Source organism: Amphibalanus amphitrite, unplaced genomic scaffold (genome assembly GCF_019059575.1).
Source record: "Amphibalanus amphitrite isolate SeventyFive unplaced genomic scaffold, NRLGWU_Aamphi_draft 000052F_arrow, whole genome shotgun sequence".
In the NCBI taxonomy this organism is placed as follows: Eukaryota; Metazoa; Arthropoda; class Thecostraca; order Balanomorpha; family Balanidae; genus Amphibalanus; species Amphibalanus amphitrite.
Window position 1 is genome coordinate 518,351 of NW_024881548.1, and position 22,278 is coordinate 540,628.

A 22,278-nucleotide genomic window follows, 5' to 3' on the forward strand; every position below is an offset into this window, starting at 1 on the left:
AAAGAACGAGCAGATACTTTATCCGGGTTGTGCTGGTACGAGACACGAAAACAAAATAGAATTAGGTCGCGCTGTTCAAGACTCAAGTTTTCGGAATTTCGTATTTTCGTTCTCGTGCAAATGTATCATTATCGTTTGTGATCCAGGAACCAAAGTGCATATTTATAATCCAAACAACGTTCTCATCCTTCTACGGACTTAGCTGAGCGACTCGACATGACGACGCCTCCTTTTCGTGTGTCAAAGCTTTGTCGTCGTATTTCAACAGCGGACAGGCAGTGTTCCGTAGTTTGCACTAAATCCCTTCAAGGTTCTTGGATGGACATGCAGGTACTTTATTTGTATGATTATCCTTCAACAACGAGCATGATAACTGGCTTAGGAGAGCGAATTCGCTGTTGCTCTCTAGGACGAGGCCGACAGTGTTGAGGTAACGAGGTAGCAAGACCTAGGACATCAAGTGTACGACTCTAAGTGCAATGCAGGCTGTAGCAAAAAAAGGTAAGTCGCAGGCACATTTTGCATTGCAAGTTGACAGCAGTAGCCGGCAGCTGCCGCCTGTCAGGCTATATAGTGCTGAGACCGTGCTGAGTAGACAACAGACGGGATATATTGATATCGTCCGTTCTCGTCAGTCGTAGGTGCCCGGGCCGACTCAACGTGAATAGACTCGCGACAGACAGAACCTGAATCGAACATAAATCAGAAACCATATCCTTAAGCCCAGCAATCTGACTGCGTGTCACTTGTCAACTGAACACGGCATCATCGCATGACGTGAACATGACATGCAAAGTCATCAACGACTAAATCTGACGTACGAGGGCATCAGCACGAGATAAGTCCAACGCTGCAACGCAGTGGGTAATTGGGCAATTGCATTTCCCAAGTTCATAACAAACACTGGTGTTAGCGTTCAGACTTCACACTGCACACCAATTCACATTTGACCCGCCACCACATGCATTTCGGTTTTCGGATACTCACCGCTCTTTCAGCTTCAATGTCTGCGGAGCTCCAACTGCTTTCCTACAGCTCTCCAAGCCAGCAATCAGTCAACAGTCCTCACACAGCGACGCGTCCAGGCGCCAAGAGACCCAAAGTCCTCCTATATCTCCGCCACTCCAACACGCACCCCTCACGCTGTAGCGTCTGGTCGCCGACTGCTTGGCCGACGGGCCGACTGCCCGCCGCCGCTCGACGAGCGCCGCGCCGCGCGGCGTGGAGGGGTGGGACTGGGCAGGGGAGGGGAGGGGAGGGGCGGCAGCTGCTCGGCGGCGCCAGCTGACTGCGCCAGCAGCCGGCCGGCCGGCCGGCGCTGCACGTGGTCTGCGCCTGGCCGGCTTCCCTAGGGGACCGCCCCGGGGCAGACAGGGTCACGTGCCGTGTGTCCCAGGGTGAGCGGAGGGGGAGGGGGTTGGGGTCAGCGAGGTCAGTCATGGACGGACGGTGACACAAAGGACGCGCCTCCGTCCGGCGTCTCCCACGAACGACCTCCACACAGTGGATTATGCAAATGGCGCGTCTCGAGCGTCCAGCGTAAACGAAATGACACGGAGATGGATAATTGACAGGCGGCTGTCCATCCATATGCACACAGCGAGCGTGACTGGAGCCCGGGCGGCATGACACCGGCCTCTGGGGTCGTTCGGATTCGGGACCTCGAAAGGTCGAGAGGCAGTCAGGGCCGCGGCCGCGGCTCCATTGCGATTAGGTGCCCGGTTCAGAGCTGCGGAGAAACAGTGCTGGTTTTTAGCCTCTTAATAAAAAGAAACTTCAGATTTATGTCCTCGCTAGCCTGCCCAGTTGGCAGCTTATAGATCCGTTGACTGTTTCGGCAATCGGCCCAGTCCAAGTCAGACACCGGCGGTCACTTGACGGAACTCATGACATTTTTTCAGTCCATCCAAAATGTCACTTTAACTGCGAATGCATCGTCTCTAGTGTCTCCTCTTCACTTGAGACTTGAGAGGATTAGAAATTGAGGTTCCCGGCCCCGCCATAGGCGGCGGAACGGGGAGGGCACCGGGGCACCGTGCCCCTCTTTGATTTTGGCATTATAACATTAGCCCTATGAACGTTGCATGGAAAGAATGGGACCAAAAGTCGGCAGTGCCCCCCCCCCCCTTAATTGAGGGTGTCCGCCGCTACTGGTTCCCGCTGCGTCATATCAGTTCGCACTTGTATCTCGGGCCGCGGAGCCATGCGGGCTAGCCTACCTTCAGGCGTTCGAGCGCACTGCCATCTAGTGGCGATAATATCGTTGTTCAACGGTCGCTCCGTGCAGCATTGGACTGCAATAAAATTATCGTAATTTTTATTCGTCTCGAGGTAAAGAAAATGCTTAGAACCAAAAACTAGCTAAATGGGAGCTGAACTTTGAAAACTGTGCAGTGTGCAGTGTGCACTGTGCAATGTGCAGCGTCATCCTAATCGCTTACTGCACCATGTGAAAGGACGGGCTCACCACATGTTAGTTGTAATTAATCGTACCATTCAAGCGCGATCACAATCATGACCAAAGACGATGAAGCTTTATTATCTTATTTCCATGAAGAGCAACATATTCTACAAAATTTTAAAAGATGATGACCGTAGGCGGCGGAACGGGGAGGGCACCGGGGCACCTTGTCCCCTTTTGATTTTGGCATTTTAACATAAGCCCTATGGGCGTTGCATGGAAAGAATGGGACAAAAAGTCGGCAGTGCCCCCCCCCCCCCTTAACCCGCGAGTTGCTGGGGGGGGCGTTAAACGCCCCCACTTTTTTCGCCGGGCCATAGCATAAAAACGGCGCGCCGCAGGCGCGCCAAATTTTGGGTACCTGTAGGGAATTGATTGAAGGTTATTGTGACAAAGTTTCAAAAAAATCGGTCCGAAAATTTTTGAGATATCAAGGTTTTAGTGACGTCATGATTTCTGAGTTTTCGACCAAAAACGGCATATGTTCAAAAAATCATATAAAATCACAGAATAGACATACAGACATGCCATAAACGCCATTAGACTGCCAATACCATGATCAATCAAATGGCTATCTTCGATTATTGATTATCGTTCCGCATTTTCCATAATCTTGAACTGAATCTTGGCAATTTTTCGTGACTACTTCACGACCATGATACATGAATTTCTTAAATTGAACTTTTTGAGCCAAACACGTACACATATGATAAAATGAATGTCACCATCGTGTTCTACGCCCCAAATTACCTATAAAACATGTGTCACAGGCTGCGAATATCAGTTTTGATTTTCGGGGATATGTGCCTACCCGGTTGACCTGACCTTGACCCTGACCTATGCTTGACTGACCCCTACATGGAGCTGACACTCTTGTAGGCCTTATAAGATGGATTGTGCACCGTTTTGACAGAGTTTATGGCGAGAGGCGCCCATTGCGAAGTCCTGAAGTCCATGCTACTGAAAGCCCGATTTTAGGTGTTTGACCTGACCTTGACCCGACCCGTGACCTCAAAATTCAACTTTAAAGTACTCATATGAAGCGTCTCGTCGCGGTCTTTCGTTTGCCGCCTCGTGCGTTTCGCTGCGCCTATTGGTTCTCGAGTTATCGGCTGGGGGCGTTTAACGCCCCCCCCCCCAGCAAACGGTGGGTGGCGAAATACCCCAGCAACTGCCGGGTTAATTGAAGGTGTTCCACCGCCACTGATGGTAACGTTTCTACTCCATCTTCTCCTTTTTAAATTAAATGCCTACTTTACCAACGAAGGGGAAATCTCTATTCACACCGGCAACGGTAACAACTACCGTTCCGCTCACCCCTTTCTGAACACTCCCTGCACTCTGACCGATGCTCGCTACCTCCCCACCCGTTTGTAACCTCTAAACCCGCCCTGACAGGCGGATGGCGGCCGTTGTGCCACCCCAGCCGGATGAGCAGTGAGTACGGCGTGTGAACGGGACCCCGTGGATGTCGCCAGCCGCGCCGGCAGCCACGACCCGCGGTGACACCGGCGCACCGATTATAGTTGTGTCAGCAGCAGCTCCGACCGTCTAATGCACACACATCGCGCCCGCCAATGGGAAAACAGCCGAGATATTCGCACCCGGTTTCTAATACCGGGGCGGAGAACAATGGCAGGTGGCAGCATAATGAGGTATGCGCTATCGAAACCCGTGACCCTGTCTACAGCACGGCCTGGGTGCATGGCTTCGGATGGTGTAACCAGCGCCTACCGACCTTTGGTGTCACCTGAATAAAAACGGAACGATTTGCAACAGTGGGCTTATTTGATTTCTTAAAAATGCGTACATGTTGTCATGTGCTTTTCGGGTAAAAATAACACACAAAGACTAAGACGTCTCAAGGGCTTTCCCATCTTAGAAACCAAAGTAAGTTTTGAGCCTGCTTGTAAAACATGAATAATCAGGTCAATGAGGCGGCTTTCCCGTTTCCAAATAACCGTTGATAAATCTGGTCATCCTTGTCATGCACATGGTGGTGTCATTCAATGCGTCAGTCAGCCAACATAGGTATAGTGTGATAATCCTCCCGTTCCAGTTCCATGTGCAGGCACGCACCAAAAGACTGTTTCATGAGGCCCATTATACGTTATGCCGGTTCACTCATGCAACCGAGCGACGACGTGATCCCCGTCACGTATGGCCTGCACGTTCACCGTTCAGGGACAGGGGCCCTTACGATTCCGTATCGCTCAGAATCGCTGACTGCTGGGCTGGAGAGTCCAGTTCGACGCACTGATATCAATGTCTCGAGAGTCGGGACGATGAAGTAGGGAGACCGGGAATTTATCAAGTCGAACAAATAACAATCATGCCTCACCAAAAAGGAGCGTGAGGCTGTTGCGTTTCGGAACTTGCATTCATTGATAACGCCAATTATATAAAATGATCATCATCAAATTTCTTTGAATCCCAAGGCACAGTAACCAAATAGCGGAAAGTCGCCAGCATATTTGAAAGTCGCTCGGTAAAATGCTGTCGCCGACCCTGACGAGCCTCTGATGGGGGCCGGGACATTTATTGTAGCGGAGGAAAAACTTCGATGAATTTTGAAGAATGTATTGAAGAAATCCGGACGATAGATGATGACGAACGGTAGACGAGGGTGAAATGAGGAGCGCAGAGTAGACAGGTGGACCAGAGAAAAACACAGTGAGCACTGTCGATGAAGTTCACTGTTCAGAGTTCAGATGACACATCGGCGCCGCCGCGGACGGGGCGCCGTCAGAGCCGTTCACTGCACTGCAATACGCCGGCGCTCGTCGGGGCGCCGGCGAATTCGCGCACTGCCACTGAGCTGGGCTCAGTGGCGTTCACTGGGCACACGAACGGGGGTGCCCTCGGAATCGTGCTCGGTGGCACGACTCCGTCACTGTTCACGTTGGCAACCCGCTGGGGGTGCCGTCGGAATCGCGCACGATTCCGTCACGGGTTCACTACACCGGCGCACATCGGGGCGCCGGCGGAGCCGCGCACCGCCACCGAGGACTGTACCCGGTGGCGTTCAAGTGGAGACTGCCCGCAGCGACTCGAGGAGCCGCCGCGGGCACAAAGAACAATCAGTCGTACATCTAAAAGCAATTAGAATATGAAACGAGAAACCTGTGAGAAGAGCCAGAGCAGGCTCGCGCGGCACGTTCGGTTATACGATACGGCGGCGGCGAGCACGAACAGCCGTCAAGTGTGAAGCGATAGCGCGAGTGACAAATTGTAGGCAATTAGAACTTGAGACGAGAAACTAACACAAGAGCTGGTCCAGGCTCACGGGGCATGACCAGTACTGCGATAGATCACGCGTGGCTGTCAAATGTAAAACGAAAGAGAAGAACAACAGGGCAGTTCATTTCGTCGGTGACACACTCCTCCCCTGTGATCGACTTAAGACGGGAGATCACACAACCACTGAACACCGACGGAACATTCTGTACATCCACGAGATTCACGACTTCGCTACGCAGGTTCTCGCGAGTTCTTCCTAAACTACACAAGCACCTATACAGATTTATGGTACACTACCTATATCACTTAGTACTAAATCATAACGAATGCAAACACTTTCGGCACCTTCACAATCGTTCATTGCGCTAGACCTCGTCCCTGGTCATCTGCACATTAGTCCACTGGTCGCGTCACTTTGTCACTTCTGACGCCAGTCTCCGGTGCGCAGTGTTCGGCTACACCAGAAACGCAACGCGAGTGTTCACACGGCTGTTGCCGGTTTCGGTTGTCGTTCTCCAGAATAGCTGATGTGCTGTCCTTCCAGCAGTCAGCTGATCGGTCGCTGCTCTCAGTAGGTCAGCAGGGTCCTTCGTCGCCTCAGTTTCCCTCGGTACTCAAGGTCAGTGTCAACCGGCAGCGCGGCACGCGCCACTCAGCTGAGCTCCCCCACCTCCAGATGTCACTCGTGCCTAATGGCCGGCTGCGCGGACGGGGGAGGGGAAAGCGGTCCATGTGGCGAGCCGGGCTAGAGGGGGACACGGGAAAAGACATAAATCTCGGCGAGTTTGGTGTCTGCTCCACGGGACGGAGGGCGAGATGAAGTTTCAGAAATGGTCTATAGGCCAGGCTCAGTGGGTCAGTGGGAGTACGGTCGAAGTACAGCTGTCAGGATGTGGGAATGATGTGGCGACAAACCCGTTCACTACAGCTGAGCTGCTTCTTCTAGGACAGCGACCACGTGACCGGCCGTGTGTGGGTCGCTCCATTCGCAGTGACGAGTCGTACAGCGCGCACTCGTCTGTCCGGTCCTGGCAGGAGCTCTGTTCTCGAACCAGGGACCAGAGTCCTTTCGATGTGCCAGGTTTTGGGATTTTTTTCTTTCTTCCATCGGCTCCGGATGTGTCGTAGCATCCAGAGTTTCTCCTTGAGGATCTGCACCGTGATCCGATACGGAGCGGCGATCCTCACGGGGTCGAAGATAACCGCAGTTCTCCTGAGCGCTCCTCGTCTGGTCGTCTGCTTCTTACTGTCTCGGAACTGGGCACTCGGCGAGTCTCGCTCTTCGTCCCAGACAGCACCCAGAGCTCCTTCCGCAGGGAGATAGGTGTCATCGTAGTCCGCATCGGGGTGTGCTTGTCTCACATATGGTGTGCTGCTTTGCACTTCACTCGTGTTGTTCATCTGGTTTTCGAGCCGTAAGTTTTCCTTTGTGAGCAGATCGGGACCATCTCTTCTTACTGCTCTGGCGGCCTCTGACACGGTTCGTTCTGGTTGATGGGCGTCGTCCATACAGACACTGCCGTGTCGCGCTTTCGTGGTCTCTGTCTTCAGTTTGACTTGTGCATCTGCATCATGATCGGTGACTGTTTTCTGCGGCACAAGGTCAGCGGACGCCAGCCACGATTCGGTTTTGAAGACGTTTTCTTCCTTCTCGTTCTGGTCTGATTTTTGTCCGTCGTTCAGGTCAGGCGAGAGGCGGTTTTGAGCCGTTCTTTCTTGTCGGATGAACTGTTTCTGATCAGCCGTCTCCTGGATATCCGCTACGCAGGCCACAGCCCTTTCCTGGAATCGTTGCGGGACGTCAGTTTGACTTTTCCGCATGTCTGACTCAGCGAGTGGTCGATTGTTGCACGAGGCGCCAAGCACCTGGGCAGCAGCGTCGGAGTCGGAGATCACCTGGATTTCCGGGTCTTCGCTCGGTTTTCTGGCTGAGGGATGCTGCAGGGATTTTGCTGCCTCAGCTGTTTCACCTGGGTTCACTTTTCGGAGGCGTCCTTCTTTCGAGCAGGATTCTTGAGTCACCTCTTTCAGGTTCTTGTTGCTAGCGAGTTCTTTTTCCGAGCTCAGCAGGTCTGGCCCAGCGGGTAGCTGGTTGTCGAATGAGATGCCAAGTACCTGGGCAGTAGCGATGGAGATCCATCTGGTTGTCACTTTCTGGCTGTCCGTAACTTTCAACTTCTGGACACTTTCTGACGCCGGTATCCTATCTTTGGGTAACTCGTCGATCCACGATGGTCTGCTGATCTGAGGGCTAGCTGGGACGGGGCTAGCAGGGAGAGGGAGAGGACAGTGGAATGATATTTCGGACTGCGGGAGTCTCGTAGTAACCGTTCGCTGTCCTTCCCGTTCAGCTTTCATGAAGTCGTCCCTTCTGCCGGCGTTTCGTCGATCATTCATCTGCTGTCGCCATTGTGCCTCTAGTGCAGCTTGTTCCATTTCATCTTTTGCGATTTGCAGCTCACGTCGTCTTCTCACTTCATCTTCATGACGCTTCAACTCCTCTTGCTGCCGCCTCAACTTCTCTTCTTGTTGCTGCTTTCGCTCCGCTTCCTGTCGCTCCATCTCCAGTCGTTTTTCCAACTGTTTCACATGCAGAGCCCTTTTTCGCGCCGTGAGCTGAGCCTCAGCGGATGCGCGGGATGCTGACGAACTGGAACTCACCTCAGGGCGCGGCTGCTGCAGCGTCGAAACCTCCATGGTTTCTTCAGTTTCTATCGTCACAGGAACTCCGCCGACAGCGCCTTCACTTTGCGGTCTCCCTTCTTGTTTTTCCATTTTCGATGAAGTTTCCTCCGCTTCTGATTTCTTCTGGCCTGATCCGGCCCGGAGGACCATTAAATGTCGCCGACCCTGACGAGCCTCTGATGGGGGCCGGGACATTTATTGTAGCGGAGGAAAAACTTCGATGAATTTTGAAGAATGTATTGAAGAAATCCGGACGATAGATGATGACGAACGGTAGACGAGGGTGAAATGAGGAGCGCAGAGTAGACAGGTGGACCAGAGAAAAACACAGTGAGCACTGTCGATGAAGTTCACTGTTCAGAGTTCAGATGACACATCGGCGCCGCCGCGGACGGGGCGCCGTCAGAGCCGTTCACTGCACTGCAATACGCCGGCGCTCGTCGGGGCGCCGGCGAATTCGCGCACTGCCACTGAGCTGGGCTCAGTGGCGTTCACTGGGCACACGAACGGGGGTGCCCTCGGAATCGTGCTCGGTGGCACGACTCCGTCACTGTTCACGTTGGCAACCCGCTGGGGGTGCCGTCGGAATCGCGCACGATTCCGTCACGGGTTCACTACACCGGCGCACATCGGGGCGCCGGCGGAGCCGCGCACCGCCACCGAGGACTGTACCCGGTGGCGTTCAAGTGGAGACTGCCCGCAGCGACTCGAGGAGCCGCCGCGGGCACAAAGAACAATCAGTCGTACATCTAAAAGCAATTAGAATATGAAACGAGAAACCTGTGAGAAGAGCCAGAGCAGGCTCGCGCGGCACGTTCGGTTATACGATACGGCGGCGGCGAGCACGAACAGCCGTCAAGTGTGAAGCGATAGCGCGAGTGACAAATTGTAGGCAATTAGAACTTGAGACGAGAAACTAACACAAGAGCTGGTCCAGGCTCACGGGGCATGACCAGTACTGCGATAGATCACGCGTGGCTGTCAAATGTAAAACGAAAGAGAAGAACAACAGGGCAGTTCATTTCGTCGGTGACAAATGCTATACCTACCTACTGAGTTATGACCCTGAAGTCTTCCTAAAAATTATACAACTGTTTCACACGACAAGTTGTCAACACCGCACGCAAAGTATGCATGCGTGTCATGTTGTTTCCGTTTTCAGCTTCTTCATTGTGTTTTACTTGCGTTGTTTTGTTAAGTTTTATTTGTAGAATTGCTTCTGTGATCTTTCACAAAGACATTCCAGCACGGTGTTACTTGTATTTTTATCCACTGCCTCGCCACGAAAGAGTTAACATGATTTGAAACAGTGGCAGCTCTCAGTGCTGAGCTGAACATGTAAAATGTTTGCATGTTGTTATGTGCTTTCCGAGCATAACAGCACTACACGAGGATTTAGACGTTTCAAGGGAACCTGAGACAAGAATGACACCTCTAAGTTTCCTCCCGGATGCCGGAGTACGAGGAAATCCGATGTGCCAAAGGAGCAGTCACAGATTGTCACCGTATACCGACAAACGCTCGGTCAGGGTCAAGTAGGTTCCACACCACGACGTCCCTGAACAAAGCCTATTAGTGGCACAGAGAAACAGAGAGCCCACACAATCACCGTCGCTAAGTACAGGAGTCCCGGGCCATAGGCTCCGGACGGCATTGGCGCCCGCTGCCAGTGTCCAGGTGGCCGACAGTCGAGTAATAAATACTTGTGAAGGCTGTGTGGTATTTTCGTCGCTTTTGTTGGTTTTAGGGCCACGGAATTGTCATGTCCCGATAGCAGCACTGCCGTATGCAGATATGCAGGCATCCCTAAGCCATATTTATATGCAGAGAAGGTGGGTGACACTCACGACTCATCCGCTGGATTATTACGAGCTTTTAGCTACAACTGTGCAGCCCCACACCAGCTACGGATTATCAGCATACCAACCCAGCATGCACAATCTAGCACGCGGTCAAGGCACGTCATTTTTTAGCGACACAATCCATATAACGGTCACTCTAGCCCAGCGTAGATCGGCTTCAGCCCACTGATACCGTAGCGTGCATTTTGGGTACTTCTAGGCTGAATGCTGGCCCTCGGAAGCGGAATTCGATATCCTCTTAGATCATATCGCTTCAATCTGAATCAAACGACTGTTTTGATGCTAGGCATTATGGCGCCGCCTTGAACAAATTGCCCAGGAAATAATCCAAATGTTGGTATAAAACTCCTGTAATAATAAACTCGCATAACCCACAACACTGAACGACCGTGAACTTGATCTCTGACTCATGCTGGCGCAGTAACGCGAGTTCCTGTGTGTTAGTATCTGTGTATTTTGTGGAGGATATGAGTGTGGCGATATTACTCCCGTGTCCGGCGGTTGGTGCCTTTATAGAGCGTCTGGTGCAGTATGAGTCACAGTCATCACTGTGCACTCGTTATGACATAAGCGCCAGTTCAGTCAGACAACAGAACGACACAGACGGACAGACAGACAGACGGCCGCAGCCGCTGAGAGTCCCAGTCGGAGCCGGCGGTCACGCTCCGTCTCACTGCAGAACGCGGTCATACTCCTCGAATTCTCTGCGGTGCTAAGCGGCCGGCAGGGTTGCTTGAAGCAGCCGGAGGGCGCAAACCACGCATGCCCGACCACGGCTAAACCAATATAGTTCAGCTTGTAAAATGTAATATTATCCTGTACCAGCATTCCATGACTGTGGCCTGCACTGTTGGCGCTGTTGGAGCGGCCCTCTCACTCGGTACCTGTCTGGGAAAGCAGCGAAGGAGGAAGTGGAGCGAGCGGGGAAAACGGCACTGAGTGCCCGCCGCTCAGGTGGCAGACCTGCCGGCCGACTCCTCGGACGCAGTCATTGGAGCGTCATTCGTCACTTGGCCTCGGTCGAAGGAAGTTCGATCGGACTCGTGATAAGGTAGTCCAGCTGCTTCACGAGCCAGACCACAAGCGCCGGACCTCGAAACTAAGGAACACTGACCTCAGCGCGGTTCGACAAAATTACTTCTTCCCCACGGTGATGATATACGACGCTTGTTAAATTAGCCTTGGTTGCATCATTTGCATTCAGACGACATATTGATATTATTTGCTATTGCCACATTTGCCACATATTGCCAGTATTTTATATTTCCAATCGATACCACACTGATCAGATCATTAAACAAGCATACGACCGTGCATGGACTGCATCGCAAGCTAATGTTGCATCACATACGGGCTAGGAACTTAGCAGTTACCTGTTTTAATGCACTATTATTTACGACCAACAATAGCAGGAACATGTCGTTAAAGTGAGGCACTATCATTATCAACTGCGAATACCTTTATTTCATTCTCGTGATTGCATATCCAAGAATAGTATCATTGCACAACCGTACACTTGTCGACTGCCTAAATACAGCTCCTCAGCATTTGCAGACTTCCCTCTCTCGTGAATTATCCGGAGATGACACAGCGAAAGTGGCCATCTACCCGAGCCAACAATAGACTAGCTGACGACGCTGCGTTCCTCAGGCGTAGCATCAATTGATTAGCATACAACAGCCATCGAGTCGGCCGGTGGAAGAAACCTGTGGCCAGCGGTATGCACTGCGTCATGATGCGGCGTGCATCGCGATCGGGAGACCGTGCTGTCCCGCGCCGAGCGTTGCGATGGGCGCGGACGATAGAGACCCACCGCAGCGCAGCGACGGAGTTAGCAAACAAATTCAACCGAGCGACGCTGCGTGAGCGTGAACCTCGGATTCAGACGCTCACTTTGCGTCGGCATAAATGCTGAGATGGCAGAGGGGATATAAACAAGCGCACCCGAAGCGTAGATTACACGAGCAGTTGCCGCCAAAGCCCGATGTTTCGCCTCGTCACGGTCCTGAATCGGTTTCCGGCCGTCTGCCGTGTAGGCAGTAGGTACCCGGGCTGTAGGTGCACGGTTCGCGGCTCCAAACCCCTACGAAACGGCAGCGACTGCCGTCCGGCCGGCACCGCCGCTCCCATACACACTCCGCCGACACCGCGAAGTGCCGCCGTCTCTGTGGCTTCCTCGCACCGACAATCACTTACTGCAGCAGTGCAGTCCAATTAGGGCGTCATTTGGTCGCCGGACGCCGCGCTGGGAACGGCCGCGCCGCGCCGTGCCGCCGGGGCAGGGCCGTTCACCTCGGTCGTAGCACGAGGTACGGTAGCACTCGAGCGAGTCGCACGTCCCGGCCAGGCCAGCCGGCAACACTCCAGGCGACACCGCGGGGCGAAGGGAGGGGGGGGGGGCGGTGCTGACGACGCTAGGGTCACTGGGGTCAAGGCGGAACGAGCCGAGACTGCGACACAGCCTCCGGGCAGACCCACACGCCGCCGAAACAGGAAATGACTGCGACAGAGCGCTACAGGGCAACCGTGTTATTATCTCGGCATGAACGACTGTTGGCTGACACGCAAATATGCGTTATATATGTGCCGATGTGCGGCAAATATAAAAAAAAACGTTTATAAAAAAGTAAGTGTGGGCAGGTACGTGAAATTCTGCTCGGAACATTGAGTAAATGAACAATGGGGCCTGACGATAAATTTAAGGAAATGGAACGGGCGGAAAGGCCAAAGCCCCAAAATAATATTCACATTTCCCCAAAGATCTACCAAAAGCATCAGACCAGCTTATGTTAGTAGTGGTCACAGTTACAACGGACACACGAAAGCACCACTTAATCGCGTCAAATACAACTTCTTTTCGAGTAAGGAAAATGTCGCATCATGCTGATGCTTAGTTAACATCACCAAATTTCCTTGGGTGAATAATATTTGTCAAAACATATGGATTGGGCAATCCAGTTCGATCATGCGACCTTCCTCGTTTCGACAGATGTCTTGCCACGGTCGAGAAAACCCCGTCTCTCCCCCACATGACCCAGACAGTGGCCAACATTCATGGAACTGACGCCATCACTTTACCTTCGGTAGTCTCTCTCTTGGTCCCCGGGCGACCAAGCCTCAGATAGCCATCAAACTACCCGGTCGAACACACTCTCTCCCAAACACACAGACACGGACACACAAACCCTTCTATTTGACACTTTCTCCTCTTTCCAGTGACACCAACACACACATCTCCATCATGCCCACCCATTCCGACTGTGCTCCCCACCTCTCACACACACTCAGTTCCACCGCGCGGCGGCTCACGCCTGCGCCTGCTCGCGCCGGGGTGGGATCACCACCCGTTTGGGCAGGCGCGGCTCGAGCAGACAGCCCCGCTCGGTGTCCACGCTCAGCGGCAGTCCCAGGGCGCGCTCCTCCTCGGCTATCCACTCACAGGCGCGCCGGCGCTCCTCCTCGAACGCCGGCTTCTCCGAGTCGAGCTGACGGCGCAGCGCGTCCAACTTCTCCTGGCGGATGTTGTCGCAGAAGATCTGCACCATGCGACGGATGCTGGTCTTGCGACAGAGAGTGACGTCCGTCCTGCCGGCCGAATGGAACGCTTAGCGGCGGCTTAGAGATCGTCGGAGTAGGCAGGGCTGGATACTGCCGGCCGATTGGAACGCTTAAAGTCTGCTTAGATGTCGATGGAGTAGGCGAGGACTGGAGACGTTGATACTTGAAGGAGCTGGCGACTTTCAGGGCCGTGCTTTCAGGACGTTCGATTCTGGAGTCTGGATGAGACTTTGAATGTCAGGATACCAGTGGAGATTTTGGGAGCTCGGAGTCGGACTGCCGTAATCAGTAGCGTCCATGGATTTAAGCAGGGTCTTCATTCCTTCTATCCAAAATATAATTTTTGAAATTACTGTTGTGCTCACATTATTTACAAATTTATTATAGGTATAACTTGCTACCTAAAATACAATGTTATTTTTTTGCGAAACGGTACCTATATCGATAGTCTTCTGAATTGCCGATGGGTGACGGCATGAAAACAAAAGCAAACTCTGTAATATTGATGATGTTGATCAGTGCAGTGCATTTTGTTTCTGCCGATAAGCGAACAGCACCACAATCTCATAAAGACAACACGCCAAAACAAATACCCACACCAGAATTGGCTACTGTGCACAGTTCGTGACAAGAAAACTCATCCACTGGACTGCCTCCTACCTACCGCAGTAAATAAAACTACAAATCGCCTCCCGTTGAAAGATCGCCTCAGCGGCCGTAAGTTAAGACCTTTCGCGTGAGAAACCGACTTGGAATACGCCACCACGAGGTAATTTGGGCAGCGCTCATTAGCGTACCATCCCGTCAGCCCGGGAAACCGGTGCCAGTGTAGAACACGCACGTCTGCGTGCCAGTATCATCGGGAAGACCAGTGACGTCACGATTTGACGTCACGGCGGTAAGGAATCTCTGACAGGATCATCGTGCGGGTGATGGGATAAATGAGAGCCTGGGGAGAATTAGACTAATATATTTCAAGTTAGGATCGGACCAAGGACGACTTGCTGGATCGGAGGGGATCAGAAGACGAACCGTTCTTCGGACAGGATGCGACTACAAAAACCGCTGTTTGGGTGAGATCATACCACAGGCCGTTTTCGGGCCGGGTCGGACAACAGACTCCTCTCCTCAGGCCCAGAGGAGCTGGTAAGTGGTAACCACTGACCACCCAGGACCGAGTGGAGGCTGATGGCGTGATAACAGATCCATTGTGGCGCATTACTCAGACGGCGAGACAGCCGTGGAAATCAGATCAATTAACACATAGCGGCTCAGCCGCGCACCGACACCCGAATCAGGCCGGAGAGATAGCATCGACAGCACGGGAACGGCCAGAGCACGGAGCCTGACTGACGTCTCAGCAGAGCAGAACGACCGGGATGTCACAAGGACAGAGCAGAGACGGCCAGATAGCGGCATTGTGTGGCCATCCCCAGTGCAAATGACTGACAGCCTTTGCAGTCTGTTGCAGCATCACATGTTGCCGAAATTGCAGGTGGGCAGAGCGTGCACAGAGTGCTACGTTTACCTGGATTTACATGTGATAGTTGAAAGGCATTGTGGCTTGGTTCATGCAAGCATTTTTCAACAAACGGTATTTGTAAGCCATTGTTACATGGGAATCGCTTTGTTTTGATTATGAAATATACCATAATACCCTGTGTTTGTGTTCCAGTTTTAGTCAGCAATCTGACTACGAAAACCATTATTTATCTCTATTCGGTTCCAGTTAGTTTTAAGTGCCTGAAAATGACACACTATTAGGTTCGCGGCAAAAAGCAAGCATATTATTTCACAGGTAAACACAGCGATAAATAATGGATAAGGAAGGCTCGTCCCTTCCATCATAAGCCTCATTGTATCCACCCTAATCGCTTTCTCATTAGTCCTGTTCCTAGGAAAATTGACGAGCGGGTAAGTTGATCAGTTGAGTCACAGTGTGTACTAGGAAGAAAAAAGTGTCTGGCAGAGCCCAGCAACTCAAATGGAACCAATCGCCGATAAGCCGCTTAGATGCCGACCAACGCATGCAGCTGGCATGGGATCATTATAACATCTAGAGGGCATTTGTAGGTCAACTGGCCACAAACAGCTAAACAACCTGAGAAGAGCAGAGTAAATTGGAAACAAAGAGTATGGTGCGTCATAATGTGCCAACAGCCAATTAGAACATTGTGCATTGATCGTGCACAAAATACAAACATTATTTAGCGGACTGAGAACATTTTAATGATGCACACGGATGGCAAACTAACAAGGCGGTTAAATGTGCTCTTCAACAGCTATTGACAGCAGAGCAGTGAAGAGTCATTGTCATTGAGGAAGCAGAATGAATCATTGAGAGCGGTAGGGTATCGAAGAAAACCAACTTCAAAAGCAATTACAGCTATGTTATTTGCACAACATGATTGCTTGGATCTTGATCGAAACGAAAATGTAAGGAACATCTGTGAGAAATTCTACGCTTACATAAATAAGGCAATGATCAATAACTAAATGAACCGTGCACCTCTAGGGCCGTGCTGAATGAAGGAGTGTGTCCAATGAACTCAACAGGTGTGAGATACACCAATGACAGCAAGGCAAGCGAAATTCTCTTTTCAAAATCACCATTTAACAGACACTAAAGAGGTGGAAACAGCTGGAATCGGCGGGGGAATGAGATGAACGGCGATTTACCCATAAGAGGAACACTGGCGACATCTATCGAACGAAGACACCAGGGAAGCGATGACTAGGTACCGAGCTGACGCTGATTTGTGCATGCCAGCGTCTAGAAAGCCAAAAGCCAAGCTCCAAAAGAAACCAGCTTTGATGAAGTGATTTAAAAACTCAAAGCTCTTGCTTCAACAGTTTAGTTAGTGAGTTATAGATCCTGTTTTGGAATGTCGTCCGCAGATTTTCCGGGCCCTCAATTTTGGCATTTATGGTAGGTACGTAGCTCGCAATCCATATACAAAATACTCTTTCCCTTAGAGCCCTAACGACAAGCAGTCGAACACCAAAGCAGCAAAGCAGCCCACTCGTCACTCACTTGTAGGGCAGCGGCGGCCGGTAGACGATCTCCAGCTGCTCCAGTAGCCACTCGAAGCGCCGGTAGTCTGTGGCGCGCAGTTTGCGTAGCAGACCGCTGCGCTTGTGCGCCAGGTCGTGAACCCGCGCACGCATCAGAGAGCTGCTCTTGAATATGGCCGGGTCCTGAAGCAGCAGCTGGTAACGCCGGATCTTTGCCGTCATCCGGCCGACTGCGGGAAAGGACGGGGAAGGGCCGTCAGCGGTTAGAGGGCCGTAAGCGGTTAACCGCCAGCGGTTAGACAGGTTTGGTCAGCGCACACTGGTATACTCACTCACTGCACCAGCTGTCTGGCCAGTTCACGTGATATAAGGCACTAACGGATAATTATCAATTAGCATCGCTGGAACACGTCCTATCTTGTGAATTTTCACGGGACTGCACTTTCTTGTGGGGTGTGACTCACTTTGTGCCTCGGGTGATTCCGTATCGAATCGGTGCCGCTGAACGAAAGCCATCGCCTTATCCTCCAGCTGTTTGGTCTTCTCTACCCCACGGGCAAACTCCAGCGACAACACTCGCTTAGTGACGTCATCAGATCTGACGGCGAGAGAACAAACGCACGAGTGAGAAACATCAAATGGCAGGAAACACCAGCGAGATGAAATGACCTAAACGAGCAGTATGACACGGGCATAAAGAACACCTGGGGTCGTATTCACGTCGACTTCGTAAGTAGGTTTTCTTTCGTAAGTATAATTTGGTATTCACGTCGACACTTCTTAAGTTTTTATTGACGGGGTTCATGTGATTAAAATAAAAATTACGAATAACTAGGTCATGCGTAGGAAAATTTTACGAAAATGATTTTTTTATATAAATTTAGTCCGAACCTTTTGATGGGAAGGATTCACAAGGACAGAGCCACCGCTAAGCGAAGCTTGTTGCGGTGACCCTGCCCTCTACCCTCCGATCGCGCAATTCCAGTTCTATGGCAGAATTTAGAGTCCAAAGTTTAACGTGCGCACATAGCCGCGCACGGCCGGTCCCCTCACTGACTTCGCCTGGCTATGGCCTGCCACCAACCGCAACCATACCTGTCAGGAGGCCCATAAATGTCAAGCGCCCGTCGCGCTTCGAACCCGGACTGTTGTAACCGGGAACGCGTGCTCTCACCACGCGGAGTCCAACGCTCTACCAACTGAGCTACGGGACCGGCATCGACGATGATCGACGAGAATACGGCACGTGGTCAAAAATTGTCACTGCTACTATCCATAAACACCGAGAGATAGCTCGAAGTGAAAAACCATCGACTAAACGCACGAAACCACTATTCCTACAATTATCGTTTCCAGCGGCACGCACCTGTCGAACTCTTCCCGCGCGGCGCTGACGGCCGACTGCGGCTGGCTCTCGTCCACCGGCTCGGTGACGCCCAGGTCTCCGGTGTAAGCCGGCGACAGCTTGGACGGACGCGTGATCGGCCGCCATTTGACCACGTCCTTGACGTCCCGCACGCGCCACCGCACCGGCTGAGACGTGTTGATGACTGGCAGTGCTGTAATGGCACGGAGAGCAGAAACACTGGCAGTGAATGGCTGCTGTGTTGAACTTCGCCCATGGCCATTACACCAGACTTCCTGAAAAACTTATTGTCCATACCATGAAAAAGCAACTATGACCTTCATCTGTGAGTTGGTAGTGAGAATCTTATCAGTACCCAGGGGCTAAGTATGGCAGTCATGCCCTCTAAGAAGAATTGGATTTAGCAGTAATGAGATCACTGTACAATCAAATGCAGCTCTTTTTCAAATGCACTATGGGGAATTATTTCAAGTAACTTCTGTTAAGCAGGTAATGATTAGGATTGCAATGGTCCAGCAAATGATAAATTTTCTTCTTACATGGCATAAAGCAGCAGCCCGCATTGAACATTTCAATACAAAGCAAACAGGTAGCTAGGATACATACAGAATACAGCACCATTCAACAAAAATATAGGGTGATTGATTAACACCTGGCAAAAATATTTAACCTTAGAAAATAGAAAATTTAAGATTCAGAAGACCTAGAAAAAATCTAAGAGGTATTTGTTCCAAGCACACATGTCTGCAAACATACACAGATGACCTAGGATCTCTGTCTTCCCAAAAGCTACTCAGTATCCACTTCCCAAAAACTGCTCAGATTTTTGCTCCTCTTGGGTTGCCTTGTTATAAGAAGCAATATCTTTGTGGGATGCCAAATTTTCTTTTGAAGTGACCAAATAATATTCAGATTTAGATGCTAATTGATAGAGAGAAGTGAATGCCCCATATTGTCTGCAAGATATTCAGGTTAGATCTAGGCCTACTAAGGTATTTTGCAATGCTTTATCTTACATTGTCTTATTGATTTGGGAAATACGAGACCAATAAAGGACAAATTTAGAATTAAATTGGAATGTCCTCCTTTACTAAACCTGCACCCACAATAACACACTCTGCTTGCGTTAAGATGTTCCTCACCTGTTCTTAAGACCCTTAAACTTTTAAATACACTCATTTCAATCGGTGAAGACTTCCAAAAAAATGAAACCTTTAAAAAATAAAACCCAGAGCCCTCGCTACCCTCGCTACTGCATGACTGTATCTGTATCTGCTGCTACTGTCTTTTTTTTTTTCTTTTTTTTTAGTGGCCCTAACTTACGTTACCGGCCTCGCGAGGAGGGCGGCGACCTAACTCAAACTACGCCGCGCAAAACAAACCGGCCGTCCTAACTAAGACCGGTGGCCACTTTTACACAGCAAGACAACATGGGAAAACCCATATCCATGTACTATGCCATGAATATGGGAAAAAACCCATGAATTTACGTTAAGACACATAAATGACAGTGAAACTTACCGGTAAATTGATGTTTGTGAAGGGAGGAAGGAGGAGGTTTGTGAATGGTAAGGTTACGAGAGTTGGATGACAGGAATGGTTTGAAGAGTGGGGGATATGTCGCTGGGAGGGATGGGGTTTGTGAATGTTTAAGCGTCACGATGAAAGGAATGGTTTGGAGGATGGGGAATCTGTCGCTGCTGCAGTTGGCGGCCGACGGTTTTCTGTGGACTGTGGTCGTTCAACCCGGCCGCCGCCGCTGTTCAGCGGCCGGGGTCCGCTGGTGTAGCTCGCTGGGCCGCTGAGCCTCTAAGCCTGCTCCAGCGGCAGGAGAAAACCCGTCTGCCACCGAAGCTCTGTGTTTCGGCACCAGCGAAAAACCCGACCCACCCCGTATCACAAGTCAGCCTGGTGGTAGCGAAACGGGCGCCTGCTAACAGTCAAGGCCGTTAAAGTAGCTCTGAGTAGGGTGATGTTAGGACGAAATCAAGTACCAGGTTTGTCAATGTTGTGTCGTCCCCGAGAAGCGTCGGGAGGTCGTTTTTAAGGTGTTGTACCGCAAGATAGTTAGTGATGTGTCTTCGTTCGTGATGCAATGCCGTGCATGCGATCAAAATGTGCTCTACGGAGATGCGTGTGTCACAGGTGTGGCAAATCGGAGGGCCTGTCCTATCAAAAAGGTGGCCATGGGTGAGGCGAGTATGACCACACCTCAATCTGGCCAGGGTCACCTCGCGTATCCTGTCTGGTTGGTTACATGTGACCCATGTTCTAAGTTCTCGTTTGATCGCATACATATGTGCAGCATGATGTTGGTCCCATTTGCGTTGAAGGTACTCGGCGAATTTGATTTTTATCATATGAATAGCGTCCCCTTGGGCCATAGGTTCCACAACTGGATCAGGTCGCATTGCAGCCTCCTTTGCGAGGACATCCGCACGTTCATTTCCTGCAATACCGTAATGACCTGGAACCCAAAGAAGGGTCACATGCTGGCCCTCATTGAGATCTGATGTGATCCTGAGAATATTGTAGATACCGTGGTGGGTAACATTATCGGTCCTTTCCAGTGCTTGAAGAGCGGATTTCGAATCAGTACAAATGGTTGCCCGATCAATCTTTTCTGCCTTGATGTGCTCCATAACTTTTTCGATTGCGTGAACTTCGGCACTAAAGACTGTCGTAAATTCTTGAAGCCGGGTCCCAAACCTAAGCCCAGGGCCGACGGCTGCTGAACCTATCTGATTTTCGTGACATGAGCCATCTGTGAAGAAAAAAGCAGAGTCGCAGTTGAGCTCTACATACTCCTGGAAGAGCATTTGAGCTTCCACCGGAGGTATACTGGTCTTCTTATAATCAAAAAGAAATTCAATGGATAGGTCTTTGAGGAGCCAAAATGGAATCATAGGAGGATTTAGAGTAACTTCAGTGCGCCTAATGTTTAGCAGTTGATGAGCTTGCTCAAGGCACCCGGGTAGAAAGCACGATCTACGCAGTGGGCGTCGGGTTCTTGGTTTCCTCGCCTCCATTGCTGGTACCGCAATGTGATTTCGAACACTTTTTGCTCTGTAGTAATAGCGGAGGAAAAGAAAGACGCGTCGGTCATCAAGTGCTGGAATGACGGTATCTGCACGAAGCGCAAGAACTGGCGATGTGCGAAAAGCCCCAGTTAGAAGTCTCAAGCACGTTGATTGGACGGCTTCTAGACGTTTGCATAAACTGGGCGACAGTGTGCTAAACAGATAACAATTGTACTCAATCGTAGATCTGATTAGCCCAATATACAACATTTGCAATGTTTTCCTGTCCGCACCCCAAGAAAACCCACATATGCATCTTAGGACATTGATTCGTTTAATACAACGTGCTCTTAGGTGCTCAACGTGTTGACGGAAGGTTAGATTAGTATCCAAAATGATCCCTAGAAATTTGTGTGACGTGGAAAAAGGTATTTTAATCCCATCGATGTGTGGGGATCTTTCAAGCGATGGTCGAGGTCCACGTTTGAAGACCATCATGACTGATTTTGGTGCTGACAAAAAGAATCCCCATTTTGTGCACCATTTAACGCAGTGATCAACCACTGTTTGCAATATAGAATAAGCCTGTTTGTAGTTTTTGTGGGATACCCATATTGCTATATCATCAGCAAAAAGCGAATAGCGGACAGAAAATGTTAGAACACGTGGCAGGAGTAGGAGCATATCGTTCAGGGCAATCAAGAACAGCGTAGGTGACAGCACGCTGCCTTGAGGGACGCCATGTTCCATTACAAAGTCGTCAGAAAGTGTCGCTTGGCAACGAACTTTGAAAGTTCGGGGTTTTAGGAAATTTTGAAGAAAAGCAGCCAAATGGCCTCTGATTCCGATTGAGTGCAGCTTATAAATTATCGTCGAACTGTGTACCTTGTTGAAGGCTGACATTAGATCTAGGAAAATGGCAACAGTCGGTCGCCTATGTTCCCAGTTTACCTGGATGTCCGAGATAAGGCGAATGATATTGTCTGCCGTACTACGATTTTTCTGAAAACCGCTTTGACATATATCAATGCAATGGTTGCTCTCAAGGTAAAATCGCAGGCGCCTGTTTAC

At 50.8% G+C, this 22,278-nt stretch overlaps 3 protein-coding genes across 4 annotated transcripts in view; all 3 read right to left on the reverse strand.

Annotated features, from left to right (window-relative positions):
• Nucleotides 1-1,155, reverse strand: part of LOC122377906 — a 59,385-nt gene extending 58,230 nt beyond the window's left edge. The window contains exon 1 of the mRNA XM_043358493.1: nt 988-1,155. The gene's annotated coding sequence lies outside the window, so the exon portion shown is untranslated. The remainder of the gene's footprint in view (nt 1-987) is intronic.
• LOC122377863 overlaps nt 1-8,398 on the reverse strand; it is a 38,019-nt gene extending 29,621 nt beyond the window's left edge. The window contains exon 1 of the mRNA XM_043358378.1: nt 8,363-8,398. Within this exon, the coding sequence (XP_043214313.1) occupies nt 8,363-8,398 (36 nt within the window). The remainder of the gene's footprint in view (nt 1-8,362) is intronic.
• Nucleotides 8,399-13,418: 5,020 nt separating this feature from the next.
• LOC122377907 (28S ribosomal protein S15, mitochondrial-like) lies at nt 13,419-21,304 on the reverse strand. Of its 2 annotated transcripts, XM_043358495.1 has the most exons (5): nt 19,330-19,550; nt 18,188-18,380; nt 17,286-17,419; nt 16,841-17,051; nt 13,419-13,833 (listed from the first exon to the last, which is right to left on the reverse strand). In XM_043358495.1, exons 1-5 carry the CDS (start codon nt 19,364-19,366, stop codon nt 13,554-13,556), a joined length of 855 nt encoding a protein of 284 aa, XP_043214430.1. In that variant the 5' UTR covers nt 19,367-19,550; the 3' UTR covers nt 13,419-13,553. The 2 variants fall into 2 exon arrangements, 1 of the variants encoding a protein (XP_043214430.1); XR_006255935.1 differs by lacking the exons at nt 13,419-13,833; nt 16,841-17,051; nt 17,286-17,419; nt 19,330-19,550 and adding an exon at nt 19,709-21,304 and having other exon boundaries at nt 18,247-18,380.
• Nucleotides 21,305-22,278: the final 974 nt, after the last annotated feature.